This window comes from Ipomoea nil, unplaced genomic scaffold (assembly GCF_001879475.1).
Source record: "Ipomoea nil cultivar Tokyo-kokei standard unplaced genomic scaffold, Asagao_1.1 scaffold1259, whole genome shotgun sequence".
In the NCBI taxonomy this organism is placed as follows: domain Eukaryota; kingdom Viridiplantae; phylum Streptophyta; class Magnoliopsida; order Solanales; family Convolvulaceae; genus Ipomoea; species Ipomoea nil.
Window position 1 is genome coordinate 2,665,005 of NW_017617687.1, and position 16,219 is coordinate 2,681,223.

Below are 16,219 nucleotides of genomic sequence, written 5' to 3' on the forward strand. Positions count from 1 at the left end.
GAAAGGTTTGGGAGGTGATCATTGGGAACATCCCCCGAGAGCTGAATGCAATTGTAGACGGGTTAGCTATGATGGCTCCTAGAAGAAAGACGATTGGATTGAATTTCATGACCACCGATTGAAGTCATGAGACAATTTGTTGGAAGAAGAAGCATGCAGCAGTTATAATTAGAAGGGTCTGATTGTAAATTCCCGTTTGTCTTCATTCTGTTAGTCCGTTACAACTCCCTCTTCCCGCTTCCATCTTCATATATATTGTAATCTGCCTTCTCTAATAAATCAGTTTTTCCATTCTTCTTTACCAAAGCTCCCTTACTGCTTAGTTCACATGTAAACATCTTCCATCATGGCATCAGAGGTTCCTTACCGGAACACTTACGCCGCAGCTGTGATCGGAAATCAATCCACACCTCCGATCGTCGGCGAACCAAGTCAAGCCGCCCACAACATTCCACCTCCGATGTCGACCACGATTCCACAAGGGAATCCGAGCTCAGAGCAGCAGAGAAGTCTGGAAGACATGGAGAATCCGTTGTTCCTCAGCCCAAACGAGAACCCTAGCGCAGTGCTGGTCAGTCCTCTCCTCATTGGAAGCTCCAACTATGGATCCTGGTGTGCTTCGATGTGGATCGCCCTAGAGATTAAGAACAAGTGGTGCATCGTCAATGGGAGCGTCATCGAACCGAACAGAGAACACAGACAGCATACGGCATGGAGGAGATGTAACCTCATGGTATGCTCCTGGATTTTTAAATCTGTTCATTCGTCTATAGCTCAGAGCATCTTGCATTTAGATAGTGCTAGAGCTGTTTGGGAGGATCTGCGGAGCAGATTCTCTCAACATGATGCTCAGAAGATCTCTCTCTTACAGAACGATATATATGGCCTTAGGCAAAGAAATTTGTCCATTAATGAGTATTACACCAAGTGTAAGACTCTGTGGGAAGAAATGAACACCTTAAGACCCCTTCCACAATCCAAATGTGAGCCGAAGTGTAGCTGTGATCTAATTGGTCAGATTAGAAAGGAACGTGATGAAGATCAGGTCATACGTTTCCTCCAAGGCTTAAACGATGAGTATAACATTTTAAAATCGAATGTATTAGTTCTTGATCCGTTACTGGATGTATACAAAGTGTTCGTCATGGCCGAAAAAATGGAGAGACAAATCTCATTCACTAATCTGAGCATTGGCAACTCAGACATCACTCAAGCCAATGCTGTTCATAGCCAAGAATCTTCTGAAGAGATCATTGCAGCAGTAAACACCTACAATTACAGACGAAATGGCAACAATAATAAGAGTGCAAAGTGCACTTTCTGCGGGATGAGTGGTCATACTATTGATAAGTGCTACAAAAAGCACGGATATCCACCGGGATGGATTCCGGGCTTCAAATCGAAGGGGAAACAGCAGCAATCAGTAGCAGCCTTGACGGATACCACTGGAGATTCTGGGAGCATATCTGAACAGCTCCAGAAAATTCTATTATTGCTCCAGAATCAGATTGGACAGACCTCAAACACAAAGGCCTCAGCAGCAGTGTCTCGAATGCCAAACTTCAATAATTTCAATGAAAAAGACCCTGCAACTGAAGGCAAGTACTCTAATGCTCATATCAATTCTATTTCTCTGTGTGCTTCTACTTGGATTATAGATTCCGGGGCTACGGATCATATCACTTGTTCTCTTGATTTCTTCCTTGATTATCATGCTGTTCAAGGAATTGAGGTGCATTTACCTACTGGAAATCACATCACTGTCAGGCACATAGGGAATATTGCCATCAATGGTGGAATATGTTTGAAGAATGTTCTTCATATCCCCTCCTTCAAATTCAACATCATATCAGTGAGTAAACTTTTACAAGATGATTGCTGCACCCTAACTTTTACATCTGGACAGTGTGTGATTCAGGATGCTCTTGGAAGGAAGATTGGTTTAGCTAGACAGGAGAATGGCCTCTACATTCTATCTCAGCCTTTGTCAAACGCAAGTCACGGCAGTTTTTCTGTTCAATGTAATAATGGTGTCTTGTGGCACCAAAGATTGGGACATTTTCCCATCAATAAACTTCATTTGTTGAAAGACATCAAAGTTTTAAATACTAAACATACTGCTTGTGATATTTGTCATACAGCTAAACACAAGAGATCTTCTTTTCCCTTAAGTGTTACCTCCACAAAGAAATGCTTTGAATTACTTCACGTTGATATTTGGGGGCCTTTTCCAGTTTGCTCACAAAAAGGAGAACGATATTTCCTAACTATGGTTGATGATTATTCTAGGTTCACATGGCCGCGTTTATTGAAGAATAAGTTAGAGGTTAGGAATCTTATTAAAAGCTTCCATGCAATGGTGTTTACACAGTTTGGTGCTCTCATTCAAACCATCAGATTCGACAATGGCCTAGAATTCAACATGCCCGAGTTTTTTGAGTAAAAAGGCATCATTCACCAAAAATCTTGCCCATATACTCCGCAGCAGAACGCAGTTGTTGAGTGCAAACATCAGCATATTCTCAACATTGCAAGAGCACTCCGGTTCCAAGCATGTCTTCCCCTTGAATTTTGGACTTACTGCGTGATGCATGCAGTGTTTATAATTAATCGATTGCCATCACCTGTTATTGAGCTTTCCACTCCATACTTTCGTCTATATGGGCAGAATCCGGATCTCACAAACATCAAAGTGTTTGGATGCTTGTGTTATGCAGCTAACCTATCTCCAAACAAACACAAAATGTCTCCAAGAGGCAGGAAGTCTATTTTTGTTGGTTTGCCAGCCCACACAAAATGGTATCTTCTTTATGACATTCTTGACGGTTCTTTATTTGTCTCAAGAGATGTGACCTTCTATGAGTCACAATTTCCTTACTCGAAGGAACCAGTGCATATGGAAATCGAGAAATCTCAGACTAATGAGCCTTCTCTTCCGCTTATCCCTGTCACAACCTCTGTCGATTATAGAGTTTTTGAGCAGCAGTTAGATGGCAGTCCGTCTGTTAACACCACTCCACCAACAAATTCTCCTGCTGACTCCTCATCTCAGTTTCTAGAAACAGAAGAACAGGACCTCGCGAGTCAGCTTCAAGGATCAGAACCCCCCAGTGCTGCTAACACACAAGATCTAGAGGAGCATTGCCTTGATGTCCAAGAGGCCAACAATATTCTGATAGCTCCCAGACGGTCTGATAGGCAGCGATGCATCCCACACAAGTATCGGGATTATTACTGTGGTAACACCATAAGCAAGAGATCATCCCCTCATAAATTATCTAAGGTGATGTCTATTGATAATGTCTCTCAATCTCATAGGATTTTTTCCTTGGCAGTGACATCTACAGATGAACCAACAACATACAACCAGGCTGTCCAGAGTGATTGTTGGAGAAATGCTATGAATGCTGAAATTAGAGCCCTGCAGGAAAATAATACTTGGGAGCTCACAGAATTGCCTACTAGTAAAATCCCCATCGGATGCAAATGGGTATACAAGGTTAAGCTTAAAGCCGACGGATCAATAGAGAGATATAAAGCCCGATTAGTAGCCAAGGGCTACACTCAACAGCTGGGCATTGACTATATAGAAACCTTCTCACCAGTTGCAAGAATAACCACTATACGCATCCTCCTAGCAGTGGCTTCATCTCGTGCCTGGCATGTTCATCAACTCGATATAAACAATGCTTTTTTGCATGGTGATTTAACAGAGGAGGTCTACATGAAGCTGCCTCCTGGATTTGAGTCTGAAAATCCCAATCAAGTGTGCAAGCTGCGACGTTCCCTATACGGCCTCAAACAAGCTAGTAGGTAGTGGAATGCGAAGTTGAATGAGGCTCTATTGAACATGGGATTCATACTATCAAAGTCTGACTCCTCCCTATTCACCAAAGGCTGTGATGATAATTTTGTAGCAGTCCTTGTCTACGTTGACGACAATTTGGTGGCCAGTCCAGATGTCTCTCTAATCCAAAAACTCAAAGCATATCTTGACGCTGCCTTCAAGATCAAGGACCTTGGTGAATTGGATTATTTTCTGGGAATCGAAGCGCAAAGGAATGATGCTGGTTTAAACTTATGCCAGCGCAAATACGCCCTTGATATCTTAGCAGAAACGGGCTTCCTTGAGTGCAAGCCTGCCTCTTCTCCCATGGTCCCAGGACTTCATTTGTGCCATGGTGATGGTGAACCGCTCACAGACTCTAGTTCATACAGAAGACTTGTTGGTCGTTTGTTGTCTCACGGCTACAAGACCAGACATTGCATACGCTACACAACAATTAAGTCAGTTTGTCGATGCTCCAATTGACAAGCATATGAGTGCTGCACACCGTGTCTTACGGTATATCAAACAAGTTCCAGGCCAAGGCATATTCTTTCCAAGAACTGAAGCTATGCAACTTAATGTTTTTTCAGACTCCGATTGGGTTACCTGCTCTGAAACCCGTCGCTCAATTACAGGTTACTGCATTTTTCTCGGAGAGTCCTTAATCTCCTGGAAATCAAAGAAGCAAACGACGGTTTCGAGATCTTCATCCGAAGCCGAATACAGGGCTTTGGCAGCCATTGTCTGTGAGGTTCAATGGATTAATTTCATTCTCGATGATTTACACACACAAATGACGAAGCCTGCAGCAGTCTTTTGTGACAATAAATCCGCCATTGCTATAGCTGAAAATGCGGTCTTTCATGAACGTACGAAGCATATAGAAATTGATTGTCACATCGTACGGGAGAAGGTATCTAAGGGAGCCATCAAGCTACTCTCTGTGTCTTCCTCAAACCAAGTTGCTGATGGTTTTACAAAAGCCCTTCCCACGCCACAATTCAAGTCTTTCACATCTAAGTTGAACATACAAGACTTGTATGCGCCAACTTACGGGGGGGTGTTGGAAGAAGAAGCATGCAGCAGTTATAATTAGAAGGGTCTGATTGTAAATTCCCGTTTGTCTTCATTCTGTTAGTCCGTTACAACTCCCTCTTCCCGCTTCCATCTTCATATATATTGTAATCTGCCTTCTCTAATAAATCAGTTTTTCCATTCTTCTTTACCAAAGCTCCCTTACTGCTTAGTTCACATGTAAACATCTTCCATCACAATTGGAGATTGACAGAGTGAAGGCAACACTCCAAAAGGGTGCTAACAGAGAGTATATAGTCTTGCCGTGTCCCCCCTCTTACAGGGCGTTTGGTTGGAGGGATTTTAAATTCCCTTCCCACTTAATTCCTACCTAATTCCAAAGGCCATTAAATTCCGTAGTTTGGTTGGAGGGAATTGCAATTCCATGGAATTGCAATTCCCCCATTTTCATGGAATTAAAATCCCATGTCTCCCCCTGGTATTTTAATTCCTGAGAAAAAAGATAGTGATGAGTCAAAATTATCCATTCCTTTTTTAACCTAAAATTAATGTCTAACAACAATAATAGACATTTTTGACTTTATACTACTTATTCCCTTTCAATTCCCATGTATACCAAATATTGGAATTGAAATTCCCATTAATTCTATTCCTGTCAACCAAACACTGGAATTTAAATTCCCACTTTATTCTCAGTAATTCAACTCCCATGGAATTACAATTCCTTTCCCACATAATTCCCCCCTCCAACTAAACGCCCTGTTACATTCAATAAAAAGTGCACTTTTAAATATTAAAATTATTTATAATTTCATATTTAATTTTATTATTTAAATATATAATAGAAAATTTTTATCCATGCATTCGCACCAGTAATTTACAAGTTTAATGCAAGTACATAATAATACCAATAGGCCTAAAATAGATTCATCATGAAAATATTGCATATTAATTTTCACAATACAGAATATTCTATCGATAATGCAAGTTCATCAATAAATAGTTTTTTATTTTTTTTTTTGAAACAAAACAACAAGCTTCATTAAGAATATAATAAACCGACAATACAAGATGGTGGGTTAGTCACCCACACCCCCGAGACAGATTTAGAAACGGTTGCCCGAGCAAGCTCATGAGCCACACGGTTCGCTGTTCTCCTGACATGGACCACAGTTACGGTCCCTATGTCGCTAGCAATCGATAAGCATTGCGTTACATAAGATCCTACGTACGAAAAATCAATACTACGAGAATTAAAAGCATTACAGAAATTTAAACAATCAGATTCAAGGAAATAAGCTCTATGTTCTTGTGCCTTCAACCAAGACAAGGCTTCTTTAGCTGCAACGACCTCTGCCAAATACGGATCGGTCACACCTTCAAGCCACCCGCTTCTAGCTGCTACAAACAAGCCGTCATGATCCCTCAAGACCGCCCAAAAACCAGCGCCATTTGCGAACACAGCCGCGTCAATGTTGCACTTGATTACGCCTCGGGGTGGTGGTTTCCAAACATCTGCTCGGTCAGAAACACCAGCCGCACGAACAGGCTTTGAATAAGCAGTCTCCCAGTTGCTAAGGGAGCGCCTTACTTGTGCGCAGACCTCCTCCACCAACGGAATCTTGTCGTGCCAAACCACATCGTTCTGGGCAAGCCAGAGATTCCAGAACACTGCCGCAAGTTTCACTGCCCCAGAGGAGGGTTGTTGGGAGGATTGTTGGCCTATAACAGAGTCTATGAAGCTGAGAAGATCCCTTCCCAGCATAACATCGTCGTCCCCCCAAGCAGTCCTGGCAAAAATGCAATCGCCAAATAGATGTTCGGCCGTCTCTATCGCGAAGCCGCATAAAGGGCAACCGCCGCCGATGCACACCCTTCTCAAGCGAAGGTTTTCACGCACTGGCAGCACTCCTCTCGCGCATCTCCACAGCAGGTTCTTGACCTTCGGTGGTATCGGAAGCGACCACAACCCCTTCCAGGCCTGGAAATTCCCAAGTTCCTCGAGTTGCCTGTTATCATGCATGAGTAGACGGTAGCCATGTTTTGCTGAGTACTGGCCACGGAGATCCCCAATCCACCTCCAGGAGTCCTTGTATTGGGGACTAACTGGCGTTGCTCGAATCCGTTGTACGTCCGCCGCATTAAACATGTCACGAAGAACTTCAACATCCCAGGTCCCCTGAGCATTAAGTAACCCACTAACTCTGGCCTCTCGCAAATCCTCCACGCATGGAGTGGTTAATGGTCCTTTGTCAGCATCTGCTAGCCAATTCCACCCCCAGATAGTTGTATCCAATCCGTCACCCACACGCCGTGCTATCCCCAGCCGAAGGACGCGCTGCCCGGCCATAATACTACGCCAAATGAAGCTTGGATTTCCGCCAGTTTGAGCCCCCATGAAATCCGTGGATGGATAATACTTTGCTTTAAGAAGTCGGCTGACCAACGAATCCGGATGTATTAGCAAACGCCATCCTTGTTTGGCCAACAAAGATAGGTTGAATTCGTGTAGCCTCTTGAAACCGAGGCCACCCTCCGCCTTTGGTCTACACATTCGAGCCCAACTAAGCCAATGCAATCCCCGATTACTCATGCCTTCCCCCCCCCCCCCCCCCCCCAAAAGCTATTGAACGCTTTTTCAAGTGTGTCACAGACACGTACCGGTAAAAGGAAAGTCGACATAGAGAAGATCGGGAGAGCTTGTGCTATGCTCTTGAGGAGAACTTCTTTACCTGCGCGGGACAACAGTTTGTGGGTCCACACACCAATTCGAGCCCGTACGGCTTCCTCGATGTAACGAAAGCTAGCAGTTTTGTTTCGACCCAGGACTGATGGGAGTCCCAAGTAATGGCCCAAATCTGGAACGGCTTTCACTCCTACACAATCCGTGACTAACTAGAGCATGTGCTGTTTGGTATTGGCACTGAATACTGCACTTGATTTCTCAAAATTTATGAGCTGCCCCGAAGCCATGCTATATATGTCTAAACAAGCTTTGATTGTTAAAGCTTCCTGCTGAGTGGCCCTGAAAAACATTAAACTGTCATCAGCGAAAAAGAGGTGAGTGATTGTAAAACCCCAGATTTTCAAGACATTTTAAGCTTATATAATAAAGGTAATATCTCATTACATCCCAAAGTATATCATAAGTGTACGGGGTGCTATGCCACACCTGGGCTAGAGAACCCAGGTGCACAGGCTGGAGCTGGGCGTCTACCGGGTGGAGTGGGGTGGCCGGTTTCGGGTGGTGGTGCGGCGTCGCGGGCTGGCGGTCGTTTGTCGGCCGGCGGCGGCGTTTGGTTGGGCGGCGTTGCGTGGTTGCGGCGCTTCTACGGTGGACGGCCGGTGAAGGTTAGGAGGGGCGTGAGAGAGAGGGAAGAGGGGGTTTGGGTGATTTGGGGAAGAAGGAGGAGGGTTTATGATTTGGGGATTTTATGGGTTTTAGGGATTTGGAGGGGTTTATCAAGGGAGTGTTCCCTTGTGGTTTCAAGAAACACTCATGGCTTGGTGGTTGGGACTTGGACTTGTAAATAGGAGGTCTATGGTTTAATTTCTAATGGTGACATTAGGCATTTCTTGATGGCATGGTTTTTTGTCCCTTTCCTTGTTTCGTCCTTTAGTGGGGAAAGGGTTGGGTTGATGGCATAACTTGTGCTTTACCCCGTAGTGGAATTGAAATTCGATCAAAACCTTTATTCATAATACTTTTGAAATAGCTAAGCTAAATAAGTGGTCTTTATGACAAAAAGAGGGGGTGGTTACAAGGGGTGTGACGGTTTATCCCAGACAGAATTCGTTTTCTGGATTTTCTTCTGTGGGATCCGCATGGTCCTCGTCTTCCGGGACTGGGTTTCCATCTTCCGGGACCTCTTCGCTTCCGAGGTTGGCTTGAGTGTGGCTCATAACGAATACCTTTCCGGGAGCGCCGTAACTTCCTTGATGACCGGTGCCCCCGTGTTGGCCCACGGTGGCGGGGTGCGGTCTTTGGGGTCGAGTGCACTGGAAGGCCTTGTGCCCCTCCTCTCCGCAGTTGAAGCATCGCCAGGGGTTGCCTGCGCAATCCTTGCCCCTATGGCTTTTGTTGCATCTCGGGCAAGGGAAGCTTCTTGGATTAGCTTCGTTGTTTCCCAGGGTCGGTCTTTAGTTGGTCGGGTTGTTCGTCCTTGTGCCGGTGTCGTTTCTCGTTCTTTTCACTGGCGGTGCCCCACTTCCGGTGTTTCTTCTTCGTATTTGTTCCTGAACTCCGCGTTGGAGTAGTTGGATCCGATAGAGATTTGCAGCACTGGAGTAAGCCTCGTTGAGGGTCCGAGGTCTGCTTACCACTAGCGCCTTTCGAGCTTCGAAGTTGAGGCCCGACACGAATCTCTCTATCTTGGTTACCTCGGTGGGGGCTAGCTCTGGCGCGAAGCGTGCCAGCTCGAGGAATCGTTTATGGTATTCTACGACGGTAGCCGTTCCTTGTTTTAGATGAAGGAACTCTTCGTACATGGATGCCTTCACGTGGGTTGGATAGAATCTCTCTCGTAGTCGTGTCTTGAGGTCCTCCCAATTGAACCCCGGTTCTTGTTGATAAGTGGGTCCCTCGTGGATCCACCAGAGATCGGCCTCGTGCCCGAAATAGAATGAGGCTATCTCTACGCGGCATTCCTCCGGGCATTCTACTACCCCAAAAATCTTGTCAAGGGTTCGGATCCATTCTTCCAGGACTGCAGGATCCTCTTCTCCTGAAAACGTGGGTGGTCGGTGATTTGAAACTTGTCGGGCGACGTCTGAGTTTGCGTTTGATGGAGGTGGTGGGGGCATGTTGTTGCGAAGGGCCACGTCACTTAGTGCCTGTGCGACTTGTGTCAGCTGTCGTAGGGTTTGGGTCAAGGGGTCGTCTGTGGCGTGCTCTGGAGTTCTTGATTGCCTTCTGTTCGGTGCCATGCTATCGTCTTTCTGGTCATTGTATATAAGAACGTTAAATTAGAGTCTGACGTACTTCTTATGAAGTGATAAGTGGGGAAGGGTTTTTGAATGAGGAAGGGTAAAGTGTAGGGAAGTTATGTGTAGGTTTCACAATCTCACCGCGCGTCCTAAGATTCCTGAGTCCTATGTTCCTAGGTACCTAGAGTTCAAGCCTAACGTCCTAAAGTCCGGTCTTAAGAGTCTTTTCCTAGGGTCAAACTTAGGCTCTGATACCAACTTTAACACCCCAGATTTTCAAGACATTTTAAGCTTATATAATAAAGGTAATATCTCATTACATCCCAAAGTATATCATAAGTGTACGGGGTGCTATGCCACACCTGGGCTAGAGAACCCAGGTGCACAGGCTGTCTAACTAATATCCATTGAAACACAATGCATAATATGGCACGCAGGCCGAAAGGGAAACTACTCTACTTCTACGCTCCAGTTCTAGCGCGCTCCAGTGCTCTAGTCCTCTGTGCCTGAAAGCCAAATATATCTGTTCAGTGAGAGATGCTGGTAACCCACTCCAACGCGTTGAAATACAATACATATAGAGATATATATAGATATACAAAAACCATTTTGAGCATGAAGATATATCCTACGAACTCTAGCTTTTAAAACCGGGAATGACTCGACAGATAAGGCCAGACACAAGCAACAGTTATAACGAGCATATGCAGTTCACAACAGATAAGGCAGATAAGGCAAAGCATAAACAATGATCATAACTCAACATGAACAATCCCCAATATAAATCCCATAGTCACATCCCCCAAGACACTTGTAATCACAACTCGTCCAGGTCACAATACATAACACACTTTGTTGGCGCCACAAGACCAACCGCATGCCCATACATGAGGGTCAGCGCATATAGCTCTAACACGGCCCCGCAGCACCCTGCCCCGTATCGCAACATGGAGGGGTCGATCGCAACCGACCGATGAACCGCAGCTCATCATAACGTTTGATCGCAACCAAACAGTGGACCGCAGCCCAAGAGAATGTCATCTAACCGCAGCCAGGAAAAAGGACGAACCGCAGCTCGTATAAAAACGTTTGATCGCAACCAAACGGTGGACCGCAGCCCAAGAGTATCAATCTGACCGCAGCCAGCTTCTGAACCGCAGCTCAGGATAACCAATCCGATCGCAACCGAATTGGGGTAGCACACACATAACACATAGCAAGCACATGCAACCCACATTACACATTAGGAAGGGGGAGAAGACGTATAACAAAACCTATGCGTGATCCATCACTTACTAAGAATAGTCTTAAGGGGTTCATACTTCTTCCACCTAGGTCAACGGGATACCAATTCAACTAGCATGCAATATAATAGAGTCATAAACCTACGAACGGTACCCGAAACATCAAACTAGACATAGGCACGATAAACGGAGTCCGTTGGGACACCACGGGGAACGGGGAACATCAAACGAGGAAGCCGGGGTCCCGGGATGGGACAATTTTCCAGCGGGTAGCCGGTGGGTGGGGGCCACCCGCCGGCTGCCCGCCGGATTCTACTGTTCCGGGCGGTGTTTTACGGCCATGGGTAGGTGGCGGGTCCCCTACCCCCCACTGACTCTTTTCATCACTTTTCGCCCCGGGAACCGTTGTGGAACCCGAAACCATGCTTAGACACTTTACAACGCAATTAACGACAATTCGTAGACAATTAACGGATCAAATACGAGAAACGATCGGCACATAACCTATCATGCTTTTCTAAACATAGTCAACACCCAAACATGCGATTTTCCCACCCGATAATCCAAGAATAAGATCATACGATACAACCTAGGGTTCTAATCACTTTTATATCAACAAGAATACGGTTCGTCTTCTAATTGCAAGATTCGGTAAGAATAACACATAAACATCAAGAGCATCACACAATTATCAAGAACGACACATAATCATCAAGAACTCCACATAATTATCAAGAATGCCATAGTTATCAAGAATCTCCCAATATCAAGATCATCAAGATCCCTCATGGGATCATCACATCAAACATCAATAATAATCATCATATCTCGCCAATACACAATAATATGGGGGAAACCCTAAGGGGGAATCATAGCTATGAAAATAGGTTTTGTTGAGACATGGGTTACCTCTTAGCCTTAATTAATTCCTTGGCTACGAAGGATCTTTCTTTAAGCTTCCTTGCTTTCTTGATTTCTCCTAAGGGGATTCTTGGAGCTCTTTTGGGGTGGTGGGGCGTTATTCTTGTGGGAGGTTCTAGGTGCCTCCTAAGTCCCCTATTTATATATTTAGGAGTCCTAATTAGGAACTAATATTATAGGCTCGCTAATTCTATTCCTTTTGGAACTAAGGATTGGGTTTAGGGGTTGGGTTTATATATGAGGGCCCATGGACTATGGTGGGCCTTTTTCCCTAATTAATCATTATGATTTATTCTTTCTCTTGGGCTATTGATTAATTAATTAAATGGTTTTAGGGGCCGTAACACGGGGTGTTACAGTGATAGCCGGGGCCCCCCGGGCCACCCTCACTCCATGGATATCACCTCGAGCCTCTGCCTGTTGCAGAAGGATTGAGAGTCCTTCGGCACATAAGATAAATAAGTAAGGCGATAAAGGGTCCCCTTGTCTAATCCCACGGGTAGGACAGACATGACCCACAGCTACCCCATTTACCAGAATCGCATACTTCACAGTAGAAACAGTCAATAAATAGTTAAGACTCGAAAGGAAAGCAAACTAATTTTAAATAATTATTCATTAAATATAATCATAAATTAGGATTACAAATTCATTAGTTCACTAAATTAAAAGTTAAAACATACATATTATATCTAAAATCTAAAAACATAATAAGTCTCAATCTATATCTCTCATTTATGTTCATGTTCTTAATGCTAATCATTTTGTATATTATCTAAGGGTGTGTTTGGTTCGCACATAGGAATCAGAATCAGAATGAGTATCAAATACTTGGTAATGGTAATGGGTTTTGGTGAAAGTATTTAACATGTTTGGTAGTAGGGTGGAATAAGAATGGTTACTAATAGTAGTGCTTGAGAATGAAAAAGGGAATGAAACCCTTAATTTATTTGGGTATGGGTTTTTCAATTGATGAGGTATTCGAAACTCATAGTAATGTTCTAAAAATCTATCAACCAAACAACAACAATCACTTTCATACCCATTCCTATGGGCAAAACCCACCAACCAAACACACCCTAAAAACATAATAAGTCTAAATCAAAGTTATATCCCTCATTTATGTCCATGTTTTTAATGCTAATCATTTTGTACATTATGCTTTTAGAGTTGTACTAGTATTTTCACCCGTACGATGCACGGAATTGAATTGTTGTAATATATTAAGAATATTTAAATCGATATATAATTATTTAAGAGTTAATCTCACCGAGGTCACTTATCTTTACTGACAATTCCAAATTTAATCCTAGGGTTATTAATTATTACGATTTATTCTATGTTATAATTCTTACGTTAATATTCTTATTATTATTATTAACACTTAATTACTTTTAGATATTATTATTACCACTTATATTATTATTATTATTAGTTTCTTTTCAAGTTCCGTTAGTATATAATGGCCGTGAAGCACAATAATAATATAACCATAATTAAATATTCTTGTATTGTATTCCGTGAGTCACAATAATAATATAACAATAATTAAAAATTCTTCAATTCTATATTCTTCTAGGATTTCTATTACCATCATTAATTATTCCATAATTTACCATAATTAAATAATTTGACCAATTATAAAGAGAGATTATTAAATAATGCACGGGACAATTTTTTAATTTAAAAATTTAAAAATTCATTAATAAAACATAAAGCATTTTTTTTAAGAAATTGGTGGACCAAACTGCCTACGGCGTTTGCGGTGGATAGATTTCGAAAAAATACGCGATTTCAAAAAAACATTTATCCAAAACGGACAACCGAGTCAAAAGTTATGCCTTGCCGAACTTTTGAGACTTTACAACTTAAAAAAAAAAAAAAATTTAATCGCCAGTTCAGCCGGCGAGGCGACCGCGGAGGAGGCCGATTCCTACCTTCCTCGCCGCGGCCAGAGGCGCGATTTTTGCAACACTGATATATAGTATAGATAGAATAGGAATAGTATTACACAATTTTATAATATTAGTATAGAATTTTAACCCAGAATTATTGTAGAAATCAATATATTTTATTAGGAAGAGAGATTTTTAGGAATTGGGCGGGAACTAAAAATTTCAGGATTTTGTTTTTTATATATAGTATAGAAGTATAGATTACAATAGGAATTGTATTGTACTATTTTATAATATTAGAATAGAATTTTAACCCAGAATTATTGTACGAATGAGAAAGTAGAAATCACTATATTTTATTAGGAAGAGAGATTTTTTAGGAATTGGGCGGAAAGTTAAAATTTCAGGATTTTGTTTTTATATATAGTATAGATTACAACACGAATTGTATTACACTATTTTATAAATTACCAAGAATTATTGTACGAATGGGAAAGTAGAAATCAATATATTTTATTAGGAAGAGAGATTTTTTAGGAGTTGGGCGGGAAGTTAAAATTTCAGGATTTTGTTTTTATATATAGTATAGATTATATAAATTTTTGGACAAAAATACCCCTACCGTTATAACTTCCGTTATCTTTTCTATTATTGTTACCATGCATATTCATCCACCATATATTTTCTTATATTCTTTAATGATAATAATATTTATGTAGACATTATATATTGGATTATATAATAAATAAATTTCATTTAGTAGGGATTTGTTAGTTATTTTAAAAGATATAAATATTGGACATATGTTTTTTGAGCATCCGTCATAGGAAAGACTAGTTATAATAATAAGGAGAAAATTTCAATTTTGGTCCACTAACTATTGGGGTTGTGTTAATTGCAACACTTGACTTTCAAAAATGTTAATTTAATACCTTGAATATGCAATTTCTATCAATTTTGGTCACGCCGGCCAAATTACCTGCGAATTATGACCGGAAAATCTAAAGTCAAAATTTAAACCTAATTAGAAGGGGTAAAATTGTCTTTTCTTGTTCCTTCCAATTTGGGAAAGTCAATTGTTGACCAAAATTAAACCCCTCCTTTCTCTAATCACTCGGCCACACCCCGTGTATCCAGAACCCCCACGATCATGCCTTCAGCAGTCGCCGCCGGCGAGCCGTGGCTCGCCCCAAGCCCGAACTCCACATCCAGCCAGAGAAACTCAAGCGTACGGGTTGTGTGCAAACTGTACACCGAATGCTCATACACACCAACCACCGCCTCGGACCGCCGGAGCCGCTCTCCCTCGTCGACGCCTAATGCGATTGCGAAGCTGTGATAGGCGGTGATGTAGGTGTAGACGACAGCTCAGATCAGAGCATTGACTTCTGTTCCGGAGAATCTAGGGTATGTGTCCAGCACTGAAACTGAGAAACTACACGAGTCCAAACTGCCATCTCCCCTCGTGTAGAGAGAGAGGGAGAGAAACGGAGTTTCCAACCTTTTCGCAATAATAGCAGCAATAAATAACACTCAATTAAAGCAAATAAAAAAATTAAAGAAAATATGACTTGCACCTTAAACTCCCGGCCGACGGGAAGTGTCAATGGCCGCCGGAAATGGCGGCGGAAACCGACACAGAAAAGCTTGGATCTTGTTGGAGATGACGAAGAGGAGTTCAAAGATGTAGCAAAACAATGGAAAAGCTTTTGAGGAATTAAATGTCAACGGTGATCGAGGAGAGTGAAGAATATATAGTCCTCTGAGGATTGGAGATGGGTGGCGTACCAATCCCGGTGGGTTTCGAATGAAGAAGGCTTTTCGTGATGTTTCATGTGTACGATGTATGTTCTCTTCGCCGCCGCCACACATGGTCGTGTTTTCTGATCGGAGAAGTCGGAAATGGGAAGAAGCTGATTGGAGAAGAAACAAAAGATTGTAAAATGACTAAAATACCTTAATGATTTGACCTATTTAAATTTTTCGGTGAGATTTGGCCGGCAATTTGGCCGGCGTGACCAAAATTGATAGAAATTGCATAGTCAAGGTACTAAATTAACATTTTTGAAAGTTAAGTGTTGCAATTAACACAACTACAATAGTCAGTGGACCAAAATTGAAATTTTCTCAAGTGATTCAAACAATGGTGGATCATTTTTTTTTAAAAAAAAACAATGGTGGATCATATAATTTGCCGTGAAAATGGAGCCAAGATCGAACTTAAAAAAATGTAGACTATCAACTAGCCAATCTTTTCATACTGGGTCAATTCCAGCACAGGCGTCTTGCCCATCAATATTCTGTGTTGTTGTCCCTCATGATTTTTCCAGCTTCCTTTGAATTGTGGACATATAGTACTTTCAATTCCG

The 16,219-nt window shown here is 42.4% G+C and overlaps 1 protein-coding gene across 1 annotated transcript; it reads left to right on the plus strand.

Annotated features, from left to right (window-relative positions):
• Positions 1-346: 346 nt before the first annotated feature.
• Positions 347-3,817, plus strand: LOC109184338. The gene is made up of 2 exons (XM_019334334.1): positions 347-2,021; positions 2,598-3,817. Exons 1-2 carry the CDS (start codon positions 347-349, stop codon positions 3,815-3,817), a joined length of 2,895 nt encoding a protein of 964 aa, XP_019189879.1.
• The last annotated feature ends 12,402 nt before the right edge of the window (positions 3,818-16,219 follow it).

Excerpts from the sequence above, each read along its gene's own strand:
- LOC109184338 (XM_019334334.1), top strand. The coding sequence starts at position 347 with ATGGCATCAGAGGTTCCTTACCGGAACACTTACGCCGCAGCTGTGATC. Across the intron at positions 2,022-2,597 it reads CGGCAGTTTTTCTGTTCAAT|TGTTTATAATTAATCGATTG; the intron begins GTAATAATGGTG and ends TGATGCATGCAG.